General features: G+C 49.2%; 1 protein-coding gene across 1 annotated transcript; it reads right to left on the bottom strand.

The window, feature by feature from the left end:
• Positions 1-34: 34 nt before the first annotated feature.
• Positions 35-17995, bottom strand: MYO1H (myosin IH). The gene is made up of 31 exons (XM_014874854.2): positions 17843-17995; positions 17014-17129; positions 16470-16668; positions 15922-16002; positions 15332-15511; positions 14884-14982; positions 14199-14312; positions 13844-13915; positions 13043-13162; positions 12689-12756; positions 12231-12336; positions 11634-11714; positions 11240-11331; positions 9806-9900; positions 9556-9602; positions 9285-9365; positions 8550-8655; positions 8177-8294; positions 7782-7895; positions 7404-7480; positions 6887-6955; positions 6269-6353; positions 5602-5761; positions 5150-5233; positions 4632-4725; positions 4054-4109; positions 3496-3631; positions 2654-2721; positions 2076-2173; positions 1098-1197; positions 35-594 (listed from the first exon to the last, which is right to left on the bottom strand). The coding sequence occupies exons 1-31, from the start codon at positions 17966-17968 to the stop codon at positions 571-573; spliced, it is 3066 nt and encodes a 1021-aa protein (XP_014730340.2). The 5' UTR covers positions 17969-17995; the 3' UTR covers positions 35-570.
• Between the last annotated feature and the right edge of the window lie 216 nt (positions 17996-18211).

The following is an 18211-nucleotide window of genomic DNA, read 5'->3' as shown; positions in this document are numbered from 1 at the left end:
TGTGAGTTACTTTATTACTTGCTTGGAGCTCGATGTTCTCATGGGCTGTGTGGCTGGAGGAACTTTTGGGATGAAATATCAGATCTCCATCCTAATTAATGTCAGTTTGACCTCCCAGCCCTCCCTGTGGGAGAGGCCCCGGCTGTTGGGATTCTCTGGTCAGTCTGCCTTGAGAAAAGTTGTTTTTAGACCAGGGTTAACTGCTGTGCACTTCTTGCAGTGCTCCTGAGTAGTGACTCCCAAGTACAGCTAGAGAAGCCTTTTTGGCTTCTGTCCTAATCCCTCCTGACCTCTCAGAGATGGAGATTTTACCTTGGAACTCTGGGGATAAATGTCCCTGTGACCATGTAACGAGCGTCTCCTTCTGGGAACCTTACAGCAACATCAGGGATTTTATTTAGCTAGAGTTGAATAGTTTTAAGCTATAAAAAAAAGAGCCTAAAAGATGCAAACAAACTCTCAAATCACAGCAGCCCTGTGGCATCAGAGATTCCAGGGGAGATGTGAGGGCTGGTCTCATCCTGCAGGCTCCTTTCTGCTCCCAGCCAAGGGAACAGGAACTGGTTCTCATCAAGACTTTCTTGGGGTTGACACCTGGGAGGAGAAGAGGAAGGAGCCATTAAATCAGAAATTTGGGAAGAGAGGTGATGGTTGGAGTTTCTATTTGCCCATTGGTACATAGAGACAATTCCCTCCATCTCCTCTGCAGGGTGGAAAACTCCACCTGGAATTCTTCCTTGGAGCTGTCAGCTCCTCAAAGGACCTGCTTGGGTGACAAGAAGTGCCTTCCCTCCATCCCCCAACCCATTGCAGGCATAACTTGCTTGAGGGAGGCAACAAGAGGTGGAAAACATCTCCTGAGGCCTCATTTTTGCTGGTGCACATTGAATTTGGGTCAGACTAAGTTCTCCAAGTGCCCACACCAGGAACCAGCCTTGCTGCCCCATCCCTGGGCCAATTCCTGCACAATGCCTGGAGCTCGTGCAGGTGACACTGAGCGGGGGGGGGTCACTCAGTCCTTCCTGGACTCCCAAGAAGGGGGGGGTCTGTGCTCTCTGCAGGTGGAGATTTAAAGGAGGAAGCAGCTGAGCCCTTACCACTGTGAGCTGTCCAGTTTTGTCCTTGAAGACCTGGGGCTCTGGCCCCACAGTGAACACCATGGTCCCCTCCTTGCCGGAGCCCACGCGGAACCGGAGGCTGGAAGCACAGAATGCCCCTGGAGAGCTCTCCCCACGAGAGGCTTCACTCTAAACCCCCTTTAGTTCTGTTCCCTGGGCAAATCTCGTTAGAGGAGCAGATCAGAGCCTCCAGCTTAGGTGAATTTCCTAAACAATTGCATTATCCCAGCGAGCCCAAGGGGTTGATGAATGGAACAAGGCTGCCCAGTCCAGGATTTTGAGTGTTCCTGGTGCAATTAAGCACTGGAAGTTAAGCAGATCTGACCTGGAGGAAAGCACTGAGCACATCAAATCTAATTAGAGCTGAAATGCAAAGGCCAGGCTGAAAAGCTGGAGCAGGAGTGCAGGTTTCACCTGCCAGCTCCAATTCCTGGACACATGGACTGCTTCCACCTGCCAGGAGTTCGGGCCTGGGACTGGGAGGAATCACATTTTGGGCCTCCTCAATCCTTCTGGGAGAGGAGAATTGGTCCTGAGGTGACCCACAGCTTCCCAGCTGGCTTTCCTGAGGCTAATGGGATCCCCTGTGGAACCACTAAAGCCATGACCTCACACCCAGGTCACATCAGAAAACTGAAAAAAAGTGGGTTTAAAGTACAATCACCTAGAAATGTTTGCTTTAGACAGGTGTCAGAGCAGAGCAAGCTACAAGGACTCATGAGTCTGAGAAAAGCCTGGGAAAAAAGCTGGGATGATTTTTAATACATTTTCTCTCAGTGCATCCCATCTCATCTCCCTGTGCCTCTGGAAGTCACAAAAACAGAGATGCTGCTGCACCAGACCCGTCCAGCTTTGGGCACTGTCTGCTGGGGTGATGTCAACAGTCTTGACCTAATCCAGGCCTAAAAAGTCTTCCCATAAAATTGAGCCTGCCCACTGGTACCCAGCCTTCCTTACCTTCCCTTCACCACTTTAACGAGGCTTTGCTTGTTGGCCAATATGCAGAGCTTGGTCACCACCTCAAAGATGTGCTCACATTGCAGGATCACATCTCCCTGGAAACAAAAAAAGAGGGATAAAGTCACCTGGCATCACCCCAGCACGTGATGGTGCAGAGGAACTCCTTTGGAATGCCAGAGCAGTGACTACCAGGCAGAAGAGACCAATTTAAACATCCTCTCCAGGGATTATTTAGAATTCATTTGGTGTAAAAAAATAAATTTTTTAAAAATTATTTGTCCAGAGAAGGGAGATGGAGCTGTGAAGGGTGTGGAGAATCAGCCACACCAGGAGAGGCTGAGGGAGCTGGGGGGCTCAGCCTGGAAAAAAGGAGGCTCAGGTGGAATCTTCTCATTCTCCACCACTCCCTGGCAGGTTGGGATTCCAAGTGGAAGTTTTCATGTTGACAGCAAGAATGTAAAAGCCTGGCTGATTATACACTGAATAAACATCAGGATTTGTGTCATTCCAGGAGTTTATGGGATGATATTGGAAGCATCAGCCCCATGACTTTAACCACCATCCCAATTTCCTACCTTCTGCTGCTTGTCCTCAGGAACATGAATGACCACGATCCCATCACTCAGGTTACTGGTAGAGATCCCTTCAAAAGAATCCCAAAATTAGAGGAAAACCTACCAAGCCCAGCTCCACACCACCCTCAGCTCCTTCCCCCAGGAGAAGCAACTCCAGCCCCACATGGTTACAGGGGAAGTCACGTTCCTGAAGGAGGGCTCTGTCCTTCCCAAGAGTGTAGAATATTCCCATTCTTAGAGAAAAACACACAAAGCTCCTACTTTGATTAATTAATTTGTTTTTTCAAAATATCTTCTGATGGTCCCTTTATGTCCCTGTTGTCCATAGCACAATTCCAACAGTGGTGATTTAAACCCCTGCACGAGTTATTTGCCCCAAACTTTTCCCTAGTGCCTTGAATTTGGTAACAGGAGAGGGGATCCACTCTACCCCTGAACTGTAGATCCAGGATTACAAAATACCCACAAACCAGGGTAGGAAAGGCTTGGGTTATTTTTTCTCCCCTCTGTTAGTAGAAAGTGATGGAATCCTGCATTGAATCATTTCAAGGAACTCTTACTCATAAAATCATCCTTCAAGGCTTTGTCCAGCCCCCAGGAAAAGAGGGACAGATCACTCAAATATCTTTGCAAGACAAAGTTGCAGAATGTCAACCTTCCTAAAGGATGCCTGGCAGGACAGGAAGCCCCACAACAACTCACAGAAACATCATGGAATGGTTTGGGTTGCAAGGAACATTAAGGATAACCCAATTCCACCTGTTCCATGAGCAGGGACACCTTCCACTAATCCAGGATGCTCCTTGTCCCACCCAGCCTTGGCCAATGACTCCCACTGGTACCTTTCAGTGTGGAATACTCGATTTTCTGTTTGATCTTGGCCATCTCCACCACGTAGGCCGAGCTCTGGGTCAGCACCAGGAGCCTCTCCCGCGCCTTGAACCCGTTCCTGTCATATTTTATCACGGGGGTCACATACTGAAAACAACGAGGTGGAATCAGCATTTCCACTCCTGCAAGCTCCTGCTCCAGGGGTTTGGATTTTCCTGGCTGGAAGCAGCTCAGCAAAGAGCAGCTCTGCCCACGGAGCTGCAGGTCCCAGCTCACAGGGATCTGGATTCTCTACACTGGGAAATTCGGGAGGCAGAATCCTGGGAATGATGAGGCCCCTGTGCCCTCTATGCCAGAACCAGCAGGAGCTCTGGACAGGGCTAGGAATGTTCTTGAGGCTTTCATTAAAAGGAATCTTAAAAAACTTTTAATTAGGTGTATTTTGAGATCTGTCTCCAATTTAAAAGCAAGGAAATGGTTGACTCTGCTGTTCTTCATCAGCCCCTGTGTGAGCAAGCAGCTCCAGGACTCCAGCAAAGGAAATTGCAAGAGTTTTGTCCTTCCCTTACCTTGATGTTCTCCCCACGGATGAGCTGCAGCACTTTGGGGTTTAGGTCGTTCTCTTCTGAGGAGCAAACCAGAAAGAGAAACTGGCTGTGGGTGCCAGAGCCAGAGCCCCAGACAGACCCTCCCCACCCCCAGCAAACCCCAGAGAGCTGGTTTAGCTGTCCTCATCCCAATTAGCCTTTTCCCCTTGGAATGCTCCCTTCCAAACTGAGGGTGGTCACCTCCAGCTGCTCCCAAACCCATTTTGGTGACTTTTCCTGCCTGACAAGTAAATTCACAGCAGGAGTTTCTGCCTGTTCTTCAGTCTGCTGTTGGTTCAGAGCCTGATCCATCCCAGCCCCCAGGGAACTCTGCTCAGGTTTGTGGCTTTCTATCCCAGAGGGATCCCAGTATCCCCAGTCTGAGAACAACCCAGCACATCCATCACTGCATTCAACGTGACAGGGAGCAGCTCCAATGGCAGGTGATGCTGCCTCTGCCAGGAGGGAATTTCTCTTGGAAAATAGTCTTGTTTGGTCAAGCAGGAATTTACAGAGCCAGGAGCACGGGGCTGAGACCTCCAGGGGTTTGCTGAACTCACTCAGGCGGGTGTCCAGGAAGGGCTGGCTGAGGCTCTCCAGGTACCCCTCCTTCTTGCCACTGAAAACAGCACTGGTCACCACCTTCTGCTGCAGCTGATGGGACAAGGAGCAGCCTTTACCCTCAGAATTCCTCCACTGGGAACATCAGCAGGGCCAGTGCAAACACTGCTACTCCACAGCATCCTTCTGCTCTTGCACCTCCCACCCGATTCGTGGAATCATGGAATTTTTCTGCTTTACTTCTGGCAGCTTTGGGCTATTCTGGTGTTTCACCAAATGAAGGGGCAGCAGGGAAAGTCCTACAGATTTTTGGTGTTTATGGATCTTTTCCATTTATATGGAGAGCAAATTTCATGCCATAAATTAAGCTCCATGTGTCTGCTCTGTCCATTACGAGGGACACTGGAGGAAATCCCTGGCTCCAGGAGTTTGCTCTCCTATGATGAGGGACTGATTGGAGCAGCAGGATCAGAAGGTGCTGCCTGTGTCCCACATTTACATTCCAGGGGTTGGTTACCTGCCCTTTCCTCTCAGCAGTGAGCCCTCGGCAGTATTTCCTCACCAGGTTCCTCATGCAGATTTTCCTGAGCATCTCAGATGTCTGCATTAAAAAAAAAAAAACAAACCAACAAAAAAACAGGAAAAAATAAAGTAGGGAAGTTGTACAAACAGCTCTGTCTGTGCCATGAGCCTAAAACCCTCTGGGATTAATTTTGCCTTTATTAGGGCTCGTGAGTTCACTTTTCTGTCAATTGCTTAAACCAACAGGGAGCTTCCTCATTTCTCTTGGAAAAACCAACCACTGTGCTATTCCTCCTATTCCCACCCAAACACAGCAGATCCTGGGGTTTTCCAAAGGCTCTGAACAGAGGATGAGCCAGCAGCAGATCATTTTCTCCCACCCAGAACATGCACACACATGGCCACCAAACAGGGACCACCTCTCCCCAAACCTCCAGAAACCCTCACCTCTTCCAGGATGGAGGGAGGCTGGAGCCAGCTCTGGTCCAAGACATTTTTTGGGAGGTGATCTCGGAGTTTCATCAGGTAGTGGTACTGTGAAAGCCTCACAAAGTCCCTGTTCTCCGGGCAAAGGGGTTTCTTCCGATTGATGAAACCATTTATGAACCTACAGAAAATATCCCATGACCTCCAGAAATCCACGGAAAAGAGGGGAGGGACAGATGAACACAACAGGCTGAGGATCACTGGTGTTAGCTCAGGTGCACTGAGGGTCAGCCATGGAAATCTCAAGCTTTAGAATATTCTAAATATTATCAGGTTTTACCAAGTTCTATTGGCCAAACCACAGCACCTTGGAATTCAGAAGGAATCAGCTCTACTTCAGGAGTGGGGTTTAGAGAAGTGGAGAGGGGAGATGAAGGGAAAGAGAAAAATTAGGAGGAGATTCATCCCTGTGAGGGTGGTGAGCCCCTGGCACAGGGTGCCCAGAGAAGCTGTGGCTGCCCCTGGATCCCTGGAAGTGTCCAAGGCCAGGCTGGACAGGGCTTGGAGCACCTTGGGATAGTGGAAGGTGTCCCTTTGGCAGGGGATGGGACTGGATGGGCTTTAAGATCCCTTCCAACCCAAACCATTGTGGGATTCTGTGTTTGGGAAACATGGTTGGGGCAGTTACTTCCTGATGGTTTGCACTGCCCACGTCCTCTTCTTGGCTGCCCTCCGTGCCAGGGCTCCTCTCCAGCAGGCCTCCAGCTTGATTGCTGCAAGAGAGAAACAGTCCTGGGCTTGGGCCTTCAAATCACCCAGCAGAAGTTAAAACTGGTTCTTTTGCAGCTCTAAAAATCAGCTGGTGGGGACAGCAAGTTTGGAATTTTTTATTCTCTGTGGTGGATGCAGTTCCACCTGCACTGCTGGGCTCAGCATCAAGGCCAGGCTTGTCCTTGCTCACAGCCCAAAAAGCTGCTTTGAGCCTGCACTTTATATCAGCCTGCTGTGAAAAGAGAGACTTTTTTTTCCCCCAACAGCTGAGGATCAACCTCCAGGTACCCCAGAATGTCCCCTGTGTGTGACAGAAGGTGCTGCTGAGGCAAAGAGCAGCTCGTGGTGTGAGGATCCAAACAGAACCAAAGGAACCTCTGTAAATGCTCTGGGAATGCTGAGTGCAGCTGCCTCCTCCTCTGACTCCAACAACCCCAAATGCTGCCCACAGTACCACGGATTTGGGACCTCCCAAGGCTCCAGCTCCTGTGGAAAACCCAACCCTAAGAGAATGCCCCAAATCCAGCTCCTGTACCTGCTTTCCTCTTCTTCTGGTACGCTCTTTTCCCGAGGAATCCTTTATATTTGGCCTGGAGTCTTGAAACTGGGAAGAAAGCAGAGACCCCACTGGCACCTGCAGGGTCAGGGCAGTGGGGAGCAGAGTTCCTGCACTCCATGGCACAGGGGACAGGGGGGCCACAGCACCAACGGGACCAGAAGCAGCCCCTGTAGGTACCAGGCCCTTCAGTTCTGCTTTTCCAGGAGCAGGATGAGACAGCAGAGATGCCAATCCCAAGGGAAAGGCACTTGGTGCATCTGGGCATGGGCAGAGTACCACACATCCATGACTCAAGCAGGGATTTCCCCCCAGCCTGGAGCACCTTCACTGAGTTTTCCTTGGATTCTGAGAGCTATGCACACCAGGACTGGGAGAAACCTTAAAGCCCATCCCATTCCACTCCCTGCCATGGGCTGGGACACTTTCCACCATCCCAGGATGGCTCCAAGCCCCATCCATCCCAGAGCCAGGAACAAGGGAACTGGAACCTTACTCAGCAGGTGCTTTCTGTACTCAAAGGCATCTTCTGTGGCAAACAAGGTCTTTGGGAAACGGATGAATATTTTGGTTCTGAAAAAGAGATCAAAATCCATGATGAGCCATCCTTCCAGCTGCCCTGAGCACGTTCAGAGACGCCCAAACAGCTGGAATGCCACCCAAGCCTGAGCTGGCTGACCAGGGAAGCAAGAGAAGCTGGAGCCCTAAGCCAGAGATGGAAGAAATGAGGTTGGATTCAAGATCCCATGGAAAAAGGCAGAAAGAATGAGGAAATTCGTGCATCTGAGGGTTTTATCTCTCTCCTTGCTCTTGTCACAGACAGGATAGAGGATCCAGGACAGCAAACACTGAGCAGCCAGAGCAAGGAATTTACCTTCCTAATTTGTATTCCTCAGGCTTGTAACCAATGTGTTTGATGAGTCTCTCCACACCCTCTACTGCTGGCCCATGCCAGTGTGGCCAGGTAGCTGGACAGAGACATTTGTACCTGAAAGATCAGCAGGACATCAGTGCAAACAACCCGAAGTTTGAGGAACCCCTTCCTGAAACAAGATCCCTCAAATTCCTCCTGCTTTACTCAAGGCAGAAGATGCCAGCGCAGATCAAAATGACGCAGACAACAGGCAAAGGGTATTTTTGAAGCAGGAGGGGTTCTGCTGACAACTCCCACCACTGGGACTCGAGTTTTGCTTGCTCTGCAGCCCTCAGGAGGGCAGGATTACCTGGGCAGAGGCAGGTTTACCTGGCCAGGGGAAGCAGCTCCCTCACCTTTGCAGGAAGAGCTCGTACTTGCGCCGGTACGCGAAGCCGGCCCGTCTGACCCGCAGGTGCTCCATCAGCCCCAGGTACTTCACCTGGTGTCGGATCAGGAAATCGTCAAACTTCCCTGGAGCAAGAGCACACCTTCACTGCTCAGCTCTGTCTGGAAAAGCTCACCCACAAAGTGCCCATGTGTTGGGGGAAATCGGGAAGGAACCAAATCCCCAAATTACCCACGAGGACAAATTTGCTGCCGACTTGACCAAGCTGTTTCTATACAAACACAACCATGTGCTCACAACCTATACACACTGCACCCTGCTCCAAACAAATCCCTCTGTCCATTCCTTGGACTCAGCAGAGCCTTCAGCCCCAGCCTCACCAGGCTCCTTGTTCTCATTGGGTTTGATGCAGCGGATGTACGAGGGCTCCTTGGACATCAGGATTTCGATCAGACTCGTCAGACTGTTCTTGAACTGGGTTGCAACCTAAGACAGCATCAAAAGGAGTTCCTGAGCTCTGGAACTCTTCCCTGCAGGAAGTGAAATCAACTCCCTGCATCCAGCTTAAGCCTGGAAGCAAAAGCTGATGGTGCATTGGTAGCCTGGAGTTTTTTGGAGCGTGGTCAGTTGTGTCAGTGCTGAGCTGGAGCATTTGAGCCCTGGACACAGCAGGCAGCTCTCAGAGCTCCCTGCTCCTTGGGGAATGTGTTCTGGGATGTCACTCTGCTGGCTGCTGTCTCAGCAGCACCACTGCTGCTCTGCCAGGTGTGGATGGTAGCAAAAACATCCAAACAGTGCAGGAACCCCAAAATCCCACAATTTATAGGGTGGGAAGGGCCCTCTGAGATCACCCAGTCCAACCCCCAACCAAGGCAGGGTGACCCAAAGCAGGTGACACAGGAATGTGTCCAGGTGGATTTGGAATGACTCCAGGCCCTCCCTGAGCAGCTGTCCCAGGGCTCTGCCACCCTCCATGGAAAGCTCTTCCTCAGGCTGAGGCAGAACTTGTTGTGTTTTAGTTTATGGCCACCAGGACTGAGGAAGGGATCAGTGATTTAACCAAGGCCTGAGGAGCTGAGTTGATATTCAGAATAAAGACTAAAGACAGAGCTCACAGTCTCTGGTCTCCTCCTGTTGTCCAGCTCTGACAGGAGGAAACAATCCCTGATGATGCTGTTCTTGGAGTTGCACAGCACCTGAAACAGGAGGAGATAAAAGTTTCCTATTGAGCAACCCTTCTACTCCTCCTGGGAGCAGCACATGCAGAGAGGTGCCTAAAGATCAGTGCTAAAGAGAAAAGGATGTTTTTGTTTGCTACAGAGAGTAAATAAATCTTCTGCACCAAGCAGGTGATGTAAAAGAACAGCATCCCTTTTTCGTGCTTACCTCCTTCAGGTTTCTGTACAGTAGATCATTATTCTTCTCCAGAAATCCTGAAAAAAAAATTGAATTAAAAGAAAATAATACAGAAAATAGGAACATTCACATCCTCAAAATTCTCACTGCAGCCACATTTAAGACTTCCAGGTCAGTGCCTGCACAGAGCAGGTATTTTGTAATTCCTCTTCCCATCAAGTCATCATCAGCCAGAGCAGTTTAGGAGCTCAGGAGGCCCAGCCTGGCCATTGTCACTCACCCACGGCACAGTAGGTGACCTCTCCTGCGTAGTGGAGGAGGCGGAAATCCACCCAGTCGATGGATTTCCGTGTTTTCTGATCCGCCAGCTTGCGCCTGCCAGGGGAAAATCCAACAAAACACCAGGAGAAAGAGCAGCAAAGAGATTCCCTCAGCTTGGGGAGAGCCACAGCTGGGGAACAGCTGGAAATGTGGTGTTTGATCCTATTGATGTGGTTCTGACCGTGGAGTTATGGCCCCTGATCAAACCATCATCTCTCCCTGCTGGCAGCTCCCATGAACTCCTCAGGACACCTGGGATCTCCTCATTGCCATTGGGAAGTGATCACCCATCCCAGAAATATTAAGATTTCTTCCCATAGCATCCATTTAAATATATTTATACTGCTTATGTGGGGAAGAAATACACCAACTCCCTCAACCCCAAAGCAAACATGGGGGGGAAAGGATTTCAGACACTTTGCCCTAGAGCAAGAACTCAAATACAAAGGAGGAATCCAAATGTTCGAGAATAGCAGGAATATTTTAGAAAGCAAGGATTCCTGGAGGGAAAAAAAAAAAAAGAACCAAACAAGAAAAAAAGAGCAACTTCACAGTTGAAGTTTCAGCTTTGTAAGCAGTCACAAACAGCAGAGCTGAGTGTCACAACAGCACGTTCATGTATCAAAGCTCCTTCCAAGAGCAGATCCCGTGGAAGTAGCTCCAGCACTTCTATTTAAAGCTTTTAATCAGGCAGAACAGCAGTAAGGCACATTGTGGTGACAAGGAAGTTGGCTGCAAATTTTCCACTTGGCTGTGGTGGAGTTCAGAGCTGCAGGAACAGTGACAGCTCAGCACTGTGACTCTCAATTGATGACTTGTCACAGCCCTTCAGCAGCTTCTGCAGGCAAGTGCCAGCACAGCCCGGCGCCAACGCGCTCAGCTGCCACCACAATGGGATCCAAAACCCCTCCAAATGGAGTATGAACCAAAATGCCACTCATGTGGGGGAGAGGAGCACGAGCATTTTCCCTCCTCTTCGTACTCCAAGCTCACACAGAACAAGATGGGTGTAAATATTTACATATCCCCCCCCCCCGCCCAGCCTCGGGCATTCGGCTCCTTGTCACAACAGCTTCAGCTTTCCCTGGAGTGCATGGGGAATCAGAGGCATCCGTGGCCAAAGCTACGATTTTCCAGGGGTAAAATCCTGGGCCGAAAATTAGGAGTCCCTAATTTTGGTGTGGAATGACACTCCGAGCTCAGCATCAGAGCAGCGAAGAGACAGAGCCCTGCTCACACCTCCCAGAACCCCACAGCCACCAGTGGGGTTTTCCAACATCAGACACTGGATGATGATTCCCTCTGGGACAAGGCAGAGATTGTTCCCTCCCCAGCCCTGCCATGGGTTTGGGATGGGAAGGTGTGGGATAGGATACAGAGGGTAAATGCATACGTCACGAAGTGGGCATGATCTCCTACTTTCTCTTCCAGCTTTTCCAAGAAGCTCAAATCAGTCGCTTCCCCAGGCCGTAAACATTCCTCATCCTGGAACAGCAGGCACTGGATCACAGCTGCTCTCAGCTCATATTCCCCCCCTCAACAACATTTAAGAGAACTTTGTCCCACAAACCCAAAGCTCCATTGCAGGGGAAGCAGAACATCCCCCTGCTTTTAACTCTCCCCAAACCAGATCCTCTGCCTCGCCCTCTGGGCGTTTGTTACAGGAATCTGCGTTTATGTTCTGGATAATACAGACCCATCCCATAATTAGAGGGAAAAATGTGATTAAGAACCATTAGAGCAAGGCACAGGCCTGCATTTTAATTTAGTACAAACGCTGCTCTTACCAGGATGGAGATTATTCCTTTGTGCTTCTGCTCAACCAAGTCACAGATGATTTTGTTGTTAAAATACGGGATTGGTTCCCACTGGGAAAGGGAAAAAGGAAGAAGAGTTTTAGATCAAGACCTTTTCTTTGCAATTTTTAAAGTTCTTGAGAACTTAAATAAGATACAGCCTCAGATCCCACTGAAATGAGTGGTGTGAATTAGGATGAATTAAAGGAAAATGTGACAGCACAGTGATCCATGATCCACTCCAGAGTTCTCCTGCTTCCAGCAGCCCACACCATCCTCCTGTTCTCCACATAAATCCTCTCCATCCTCCCTGTTTTACACTGTTGGAATCCCCCACCCTCCAGGGACACTGTCACTGCTGAGCATCTGAGTTTTGGGGAAGGTCCTACTTCTTCCTTAAATGATGTCAATTAAGTCTGGGCTAAATTGCACTTCAAAAGGGTTACAGAAAGAGACCCCTGCAAATCCTACACTTCCCGTGGGAACAATAACAAAGTAAAAAAAGCAGGATGACTTTCACATTGGTGATCAAAAGCATTCAGTGTAATGGCAGTTCAAAGGGAAAAGGGAGGGGGAAATGTAATTTACCTCAATGCCTTCCAGTTCATACTCCTCCTGCTCTGCTTTCAGGGTCATCTCAATCAGCAGCTGCTGCAGCTTCTCGTTGCAGTAATTAATGCAGAACTGCTCAAAGCTTCAGGGAGGTTAAATGAGCAGCAAGTTTGATGTGTTCCAGGGGCAGCTTTGCTTCCTCCTCCACGGACTGAACCACCCATTCCCACAGAGACCAAACCCCCCTTTCCACAGGGAGAAAATTCCCCATTTTCACATGGACCAAACCCACCCCTTGCTCCCACTCTGTTGCCCCACAGCCCAAACCAGATTTGCAGCCCAAGGTAAAGCTTTTCCTGGGGATCCAGCAAACCCCTGCACCCAGGTTTTAGTGCCCTGTTTAGTGCCCTGCTGGGCTGAGAGCACACTCAAAAAAATCATGCAGGAATGTCCTGTACCCACAGGTCACCCCAAATCCCAGGAACAGCCCATACCTGTTGGTGTCCAGCACTTCAAAGCCATAAATATCCAGCAGGCCAATAACTGTTTTCTGAGTTGAATCCTGTCAAAAACACCCCTGCTCTGCCATTGCTCCTTCCCTGCAGGTGGCTGCTTTCACCTGAATTTCAAACTTTCTCTTTGTCGGTGGAGAAGCCACTTTAAAGCAGGTGATGAACTGCTAAAACTCTTTAACAGAGAATAACTAAACTTTAACAGCTTGGGGATGGGGCATGTCCCAGCAGCAATTATCCAACATCCCAGATGTTTGGTGATGAGGGTTTTGGGGCTTCTCTGGAGAAATTGCTCAGCATTTTCGGAGCATTCAGGACCCCAGACAAAAAACCAACCTTGTTGGCAAGAGAGCCATTGATTTTGTTGACGAGCCAAGTGAAAGTCCTCCCATAAATCGCTTTTGCTACGGCGTCCCGGGCATAGAATGCCAGATCCACATTCAGTGGGCTGAGCACCTGGAAATAAAGATATCCCAGAGAGGATGAACACCACGGGGGAGCAGAGCAAACTTCTGCACAGCCAGCTCACATCTGTGGCTTGGAGAAGGAGCCACATTGTCCTACAGCACAGCACAGCCACCCCTGGGCTGCAGCTATTCCTGCAGGGGGTTACAATGGGATCATCCTTAAGGTCCTTCCCAACCCAAACTGCTCAGGAATTCCCTGATTCTCCCTACAGCTTTATTTTCCATCAGTGTTTCTTCAGTCTGGTGTATCCCCACCTGCCAGCAGGTTTGAGGCACTACATTTTGATGAGTATTAATTTAGATGAGGTGGGAAATTATTCTCACTGCATTTTACTTCTATATTATTAAAATAAAAATATAAAATGTTCAAAGAGCTGTTTTTACCAAAGTTTTTTCTCTGTGCAGCCCAGTTTCCCAAGAAGCACTGTGGACTGGGCAAGGGGAAATTGTTTGGCTGAAATACAAGTCCCTGTTCCAGCTTTTTAACAGCTCCTGCCTTGTTCAGCAATAAAACTCCAATATATTTTAGTTTAACATCTCAGGCGGGAAAAAAGGGATGTGGAGAAGGAGAGGGACAAACAGAGGGATCTGGTTTACACTCAGAACCTCACCCACCCCCTAGCTGGGGGTCTCCCAGATTAATCTGGGACTACACAGAACTTCCCAGTACCTCCTCAGATCTGGCTTCAATCTTCCTGTGGGTGAGAGCTTCCTGCAGGATGGACAGGTGAGCACCCAGGAGCTGCAGGGAGAGAAATATCTGCACTCAGAGCACGGGCACAGGTCCCTGTTTAAATGAGCAGCACAGTGTGACCAGCAGGACAGAACCCCCAGCCCCTCCCCAGCCACCCTCATCTTGGAGCCACAGGAAATAAGGAAATTTCAGGGAGAAAACTCAAGATGGTTGAGCTAGGAATTTTTTGTGCTTTCGGGAATGAATATTTTGTACCAATAAGAAAAATCACAGCAAGGTTAAGGTTTTCCTCCTAGCACTGGGAATTCTGATCCCATCTGGGCAGAGGCACCTTGGAAATCCACTTGATCTGGGACCCATCACGGATGATGGCGTGGCCATTGCTGTCCTCTTCAAACTGGATGTTCCCAAGGTGCAGGACACTGGCAACGACTCCAAAGAGATGCTGATAGAGGGAGATATTCCATCAGAACACGGGTTCCCACAACCCTGTGGGTGCTGCTCATCTTTCCTATCATTAATTACCAGAATTCTGGCTGGGCTGAAGGAGGTGAACCAGAGAATTCAGGATTGGCATTGTGCCCTTCACCCCCCACTCCCTCGATCCCACAAATGGAATCCCAGAGTGGTTTGGGGTGGAAAGGAACTTAGGGATCATTTAATTCTACTCCCTACCAGGGCAGGGACACCTTCCACTATCCCAGGCTGCTCCAAACCCCATCCATCTTTGGACACTTCCAAGGATGCAGCTACAGCTTCTCTGGGCAACCTGAGACCAAATTTTTCCCCATATTTAATCCACACCTACTCTCTGGCAGTGGGAAGCCATTCTTTGTCCTGCCTCTCCAGGCCCTTGTCCAAAGTCCCTCTCCATGTTTCTTTCCAGGTCCTGACCACCCAAAGTGTGTCCTATCCCACCCTTCACCCCTCTGCCAGGCATGGCTGCTTCCATCACTTCAGGAAAAGAGCTCTCCTCTCTGAAATCCCCTTGCTCAGTCCCTTTTCACAAGCAGTACCTCGATATCTTTTTCAGTGAAGTCAATGATGGAAAAAGCTTTCCGGACTATTTTCCAGTCATTCTTGTCATTGATAGAAAACACTTTGGCACATCGACCCTAGGCAGTAAAAGAAAGATGAATTAATACAATTAATTGGTAAAGAACTTCTATTATCAGCAAACACAGATACTTCTGGGCACACTGCTTTCATTTCCAGTTCCCTCAGTGAGTTTTTTCACTGTTATTAACCCTGAGCATGGCTCCTTTGATCAAATCTTTCCATTTATTCTGGAAACCCCAAACAAATCAAACCCCTGAGCGTGGAGAGCGTCACTGTAAATTGGCTGAAGCTGTGCAGAGCTTGATCTTCCAGCCATCCTTTATTTTTAGGGGAAGAATATCTTGTGCCTAAGCTGCATTTTCCATCCCCACAATTCCTGCTGGAGCAGTCCAGGCTCCCACTGACCTGGATGAGGTATGTGTATTTCTGGGGGTTACGCTCCAGCCCGAGCCAGCAGAGCAGATCCTTGTCTCCCCCCTCCAGCAGCTGGTAGAAAATATGAAAATTCCTCTCTCCATGGTTCTGGTGGACAACTCGAGATTTCTCAATCAGGTAGCTGAGGATGTGCCCTCCCACTGGAGCTCCCTGGCAGAGAAAAGCAGGCAGATCAACACCAAAAATACCAATTAATCCCTGTGATTGCTGTTTCTTTATTCCCAGGAATGAGGAACAGGCTCAGGAAAATCCAAATTCTGCTGTCATTTATCTGCCACCTTTTGTTTAAGAGTGTCCAGCAACAGCACAAGGATTTGCTGTCCTATAGAAGTAACTTAAGCTTTAAAACTCTCTATCAGCTTTCCATGGAGCACTGCCAGGACTGCCAGCAATTCCAGGATGGATAACCAGTGATCTCACCTGCAAAATGCAAGGTCTGTAAAAACAGGGTCAGGAAGGTGAAGGGTAAGAATTAATAAATCCTGGGCTGCCTGCTCAGCATCCAGGAGGATTCTCAGATGCAGCTCCTTTTCCCAGCACTCCACCGAGTTTGTGCTCACCTTAAAATCAAACTGGATGTCCATGTACTTCCCAAATCTGCTGGAGTTGTCGTTGCGCAGGGTTTTTGCATTCCCAAAAGCCTGGGGGCAAACAGAGAGGGAAAGTCACTTCTCACCTCACTGGGAACCTCACACCCAGTTCTAGTAACCAAGATTTGCTGCTTCAGCCAAGTGCCACTGAATTTAGTGGGATTAAAGAAACAAATGAATGCATCTCCATAGCTTTAAAGTGGAATTCAGCTAAACCAATTACTGATTTTTCTTATCTAACCCATAACTGAGGCCCCAAGGAACTGCATGCTGCAGTTTTCTTGTATTTCCTTGTATTTCCTTGTATTTCTTTCAGCCATCCTCAACTTGAACCCTCTAATTTAAATTTTTGATTAATCGATTTGATTAAATGATATTAAATCTCAAATATTCTTTCAGAGGCTGTGCCAATATTGGCCATTCTTGCTCAGGGCTGCAGGTTTGCAGGGAATCCTTGAGCAGTGAGGCCACCAACTCCAACCCTCCTCTGAATTTTGGGTTTTCCTTTGTCTTCTCACCTCGAGGACAGGGTTGGAGAGCAGGAGCCGGTCCCGGACAGTCTGGAGCTGCTCCGTGGTGGGACAGGTGACTGCATAGTACTGCAAAATCTTCTTGGATGCCTCTGTCTTGCCAGCCCCACTCTCCCCAGAGATGAGGATGAAGTGGTTGTTGTACTCACTGCACATCACCCTGTAGGCGTTGTCAGCTATGGCATAGCTGGGATGGGCACAGGAGGAATTCAGAGGGGAAATATCCATTAGGAATGGCACAGGAGGAGGAATGGCAAAGGATTTCCAGGAGTTTTGACTCCTGGTTTAATGTTACAAGTATCGGACAGGGTAATGGAATCCTGAAATGGGTGGGGTGGGACTGTAGAGATCATCTCATTCCAACCCCCTGCCATGGCCAGGGACACCCACTGGGCTCAAAACCTGAGCCTGACTCAAAGCCTGACAGTAAAAACCAGGCCTAGTGATTGTGGACACCCCCGTGGTGCCAGCAGAGCATTGCAGGGAAATCCCAAATTAGGAATACCCAGAGAGATCCCATGGGAACACTCACAGGTGTGGGGGCAGCTCAAAGAAGTTCACACCCCGGTAAAGCTTCATCTGAGTCACTGTGTAAATGTCCAGCTCCTGGTAGGGGTTCACAGACACGAGGAGAGAACCAATGTAGGTCTGCAGGGAGAGAGAGCCTGGTGGGACACCTGCTCCACCCCAAAATCCCAAAGGAAGAGCCAAGGGACACCTGCTCCACCCCAAAATCCCAAAGGAAAAGCCAAGGGACACCTGCTCCACCCCAAAATCCCAAAGGAGGAGCCGAGTATTTATCAGGACATTATCTGTACCAAAATTGGTACAGAGCTTATTAGGAGAGAACCAAACCAACCAACCAGAACTCTTCCCAAACCAATACCAAACTTCTTCAAAAATCCTCCTGGGTATGAATAAAGCTGAACCATGAGAGCAAGCTCAGAGCATGACAATTTAAATGCAGGGATTTGGGATCTCTTGGTGCTTCCAGGACCCTTTTCCTGCTAAAGTTAACACAAAATAAAATCCTAAGCTCTTCCCAGACAAACCTTTACCTGCCTTCCAACAATCACAATATTGCTTTTCCCATTCCCTCCCTATTTACTGTACATCCTTTAAGGCTTTGCAAAGCTACTCAGAGCAAGCTGAGATTTATTTTTTACGAGTTAAAGTAGATAAATTAGTCCTGGGGGATCGCTCTGCTGGGCACTACCAACACCTTGTTAGATACACAGAGGATACTCAGCTCTTCCTCCTGCACCTGACCAGCAAGGCCACTTCAGGGACATTCCAGCAGCCACGGGGCCACCTCAGGGACATTCCAGCAGCCACACACCCACAGCAGCAGCAGCACTTACATAGATGAGGTTTTCCTGGTAGCGTTTCCGAAGGTTGTTGAGGAAAGCAGCCTCGCTGGTGTGGGAATCCAGAAGGACAAAATCCTGCACCCCGACCTTGTCCCGGGCTATCAGAGCCCCTTCCATGTTGGCCTCGCCGTTCTCGTCCACTTCTTCCTTCTAGAACACAAAATTTGTGGGGTGCAGAGTCAGAGGGGGCCCTTCCCAGCCTCCACAAATAATGCCAAGGGATCATTATTCCAGCTTGCCCAAGGATGGCAATTCCACCCAAGCTCTTCACAGTCCCAGGTTTGCTGCTGTGAGCAGGGAGGAAGATCCTGGCTTCCATAAAAACTGAGGCAAAGCCAGCCCTGGAGATGCAGTTGGGAT

The sequence above is a fragment of the Sturnus vulgaris genome, chromosome 19 (assembly GCF_052056855.1).
Source record: "Sturnus vulgaris isolate bStuVul1 chromosome 19, bStuVul1.hap1, whole genome shotgun sequence".
Classification (NCBI taxonomy): Eukaryota; Metazoa; Chordata; class Aves; order Passeriformes; family Sturnidae; genus Sturnus; species Sturnus vulgaris.
Note: the sequence above shows the minus strand (reverse complement) of the source record. Positions and strands in the feature narration are given on the sequence as shown.

Excerpts from the sequence above, each read along its gene's own strand:
- MYO1H (XM_014874854.2), bottom strand. The coding sequence starts at position 17,968 with ATGGAAGGGGCTCTGATAGCCCGGGACAAGGTCGGGGTGCAGGATTTT. Across the intron at positions 14,983-15,331 it reads AATACACATACCTCATCCAG|GGTCGATGTGCCAAAGTGTT; the intron begins GTCAGTGGGAGC and ends TTTACTGCCTAG. Across the intron at positions 2,174-2,653 it reads CTGAGGACAAGCAGCAGAAG|GGAGATGTGATCCTGCAATG; the intron begins GTAGGAAATTGG and ends TTTTGTTTCCAG.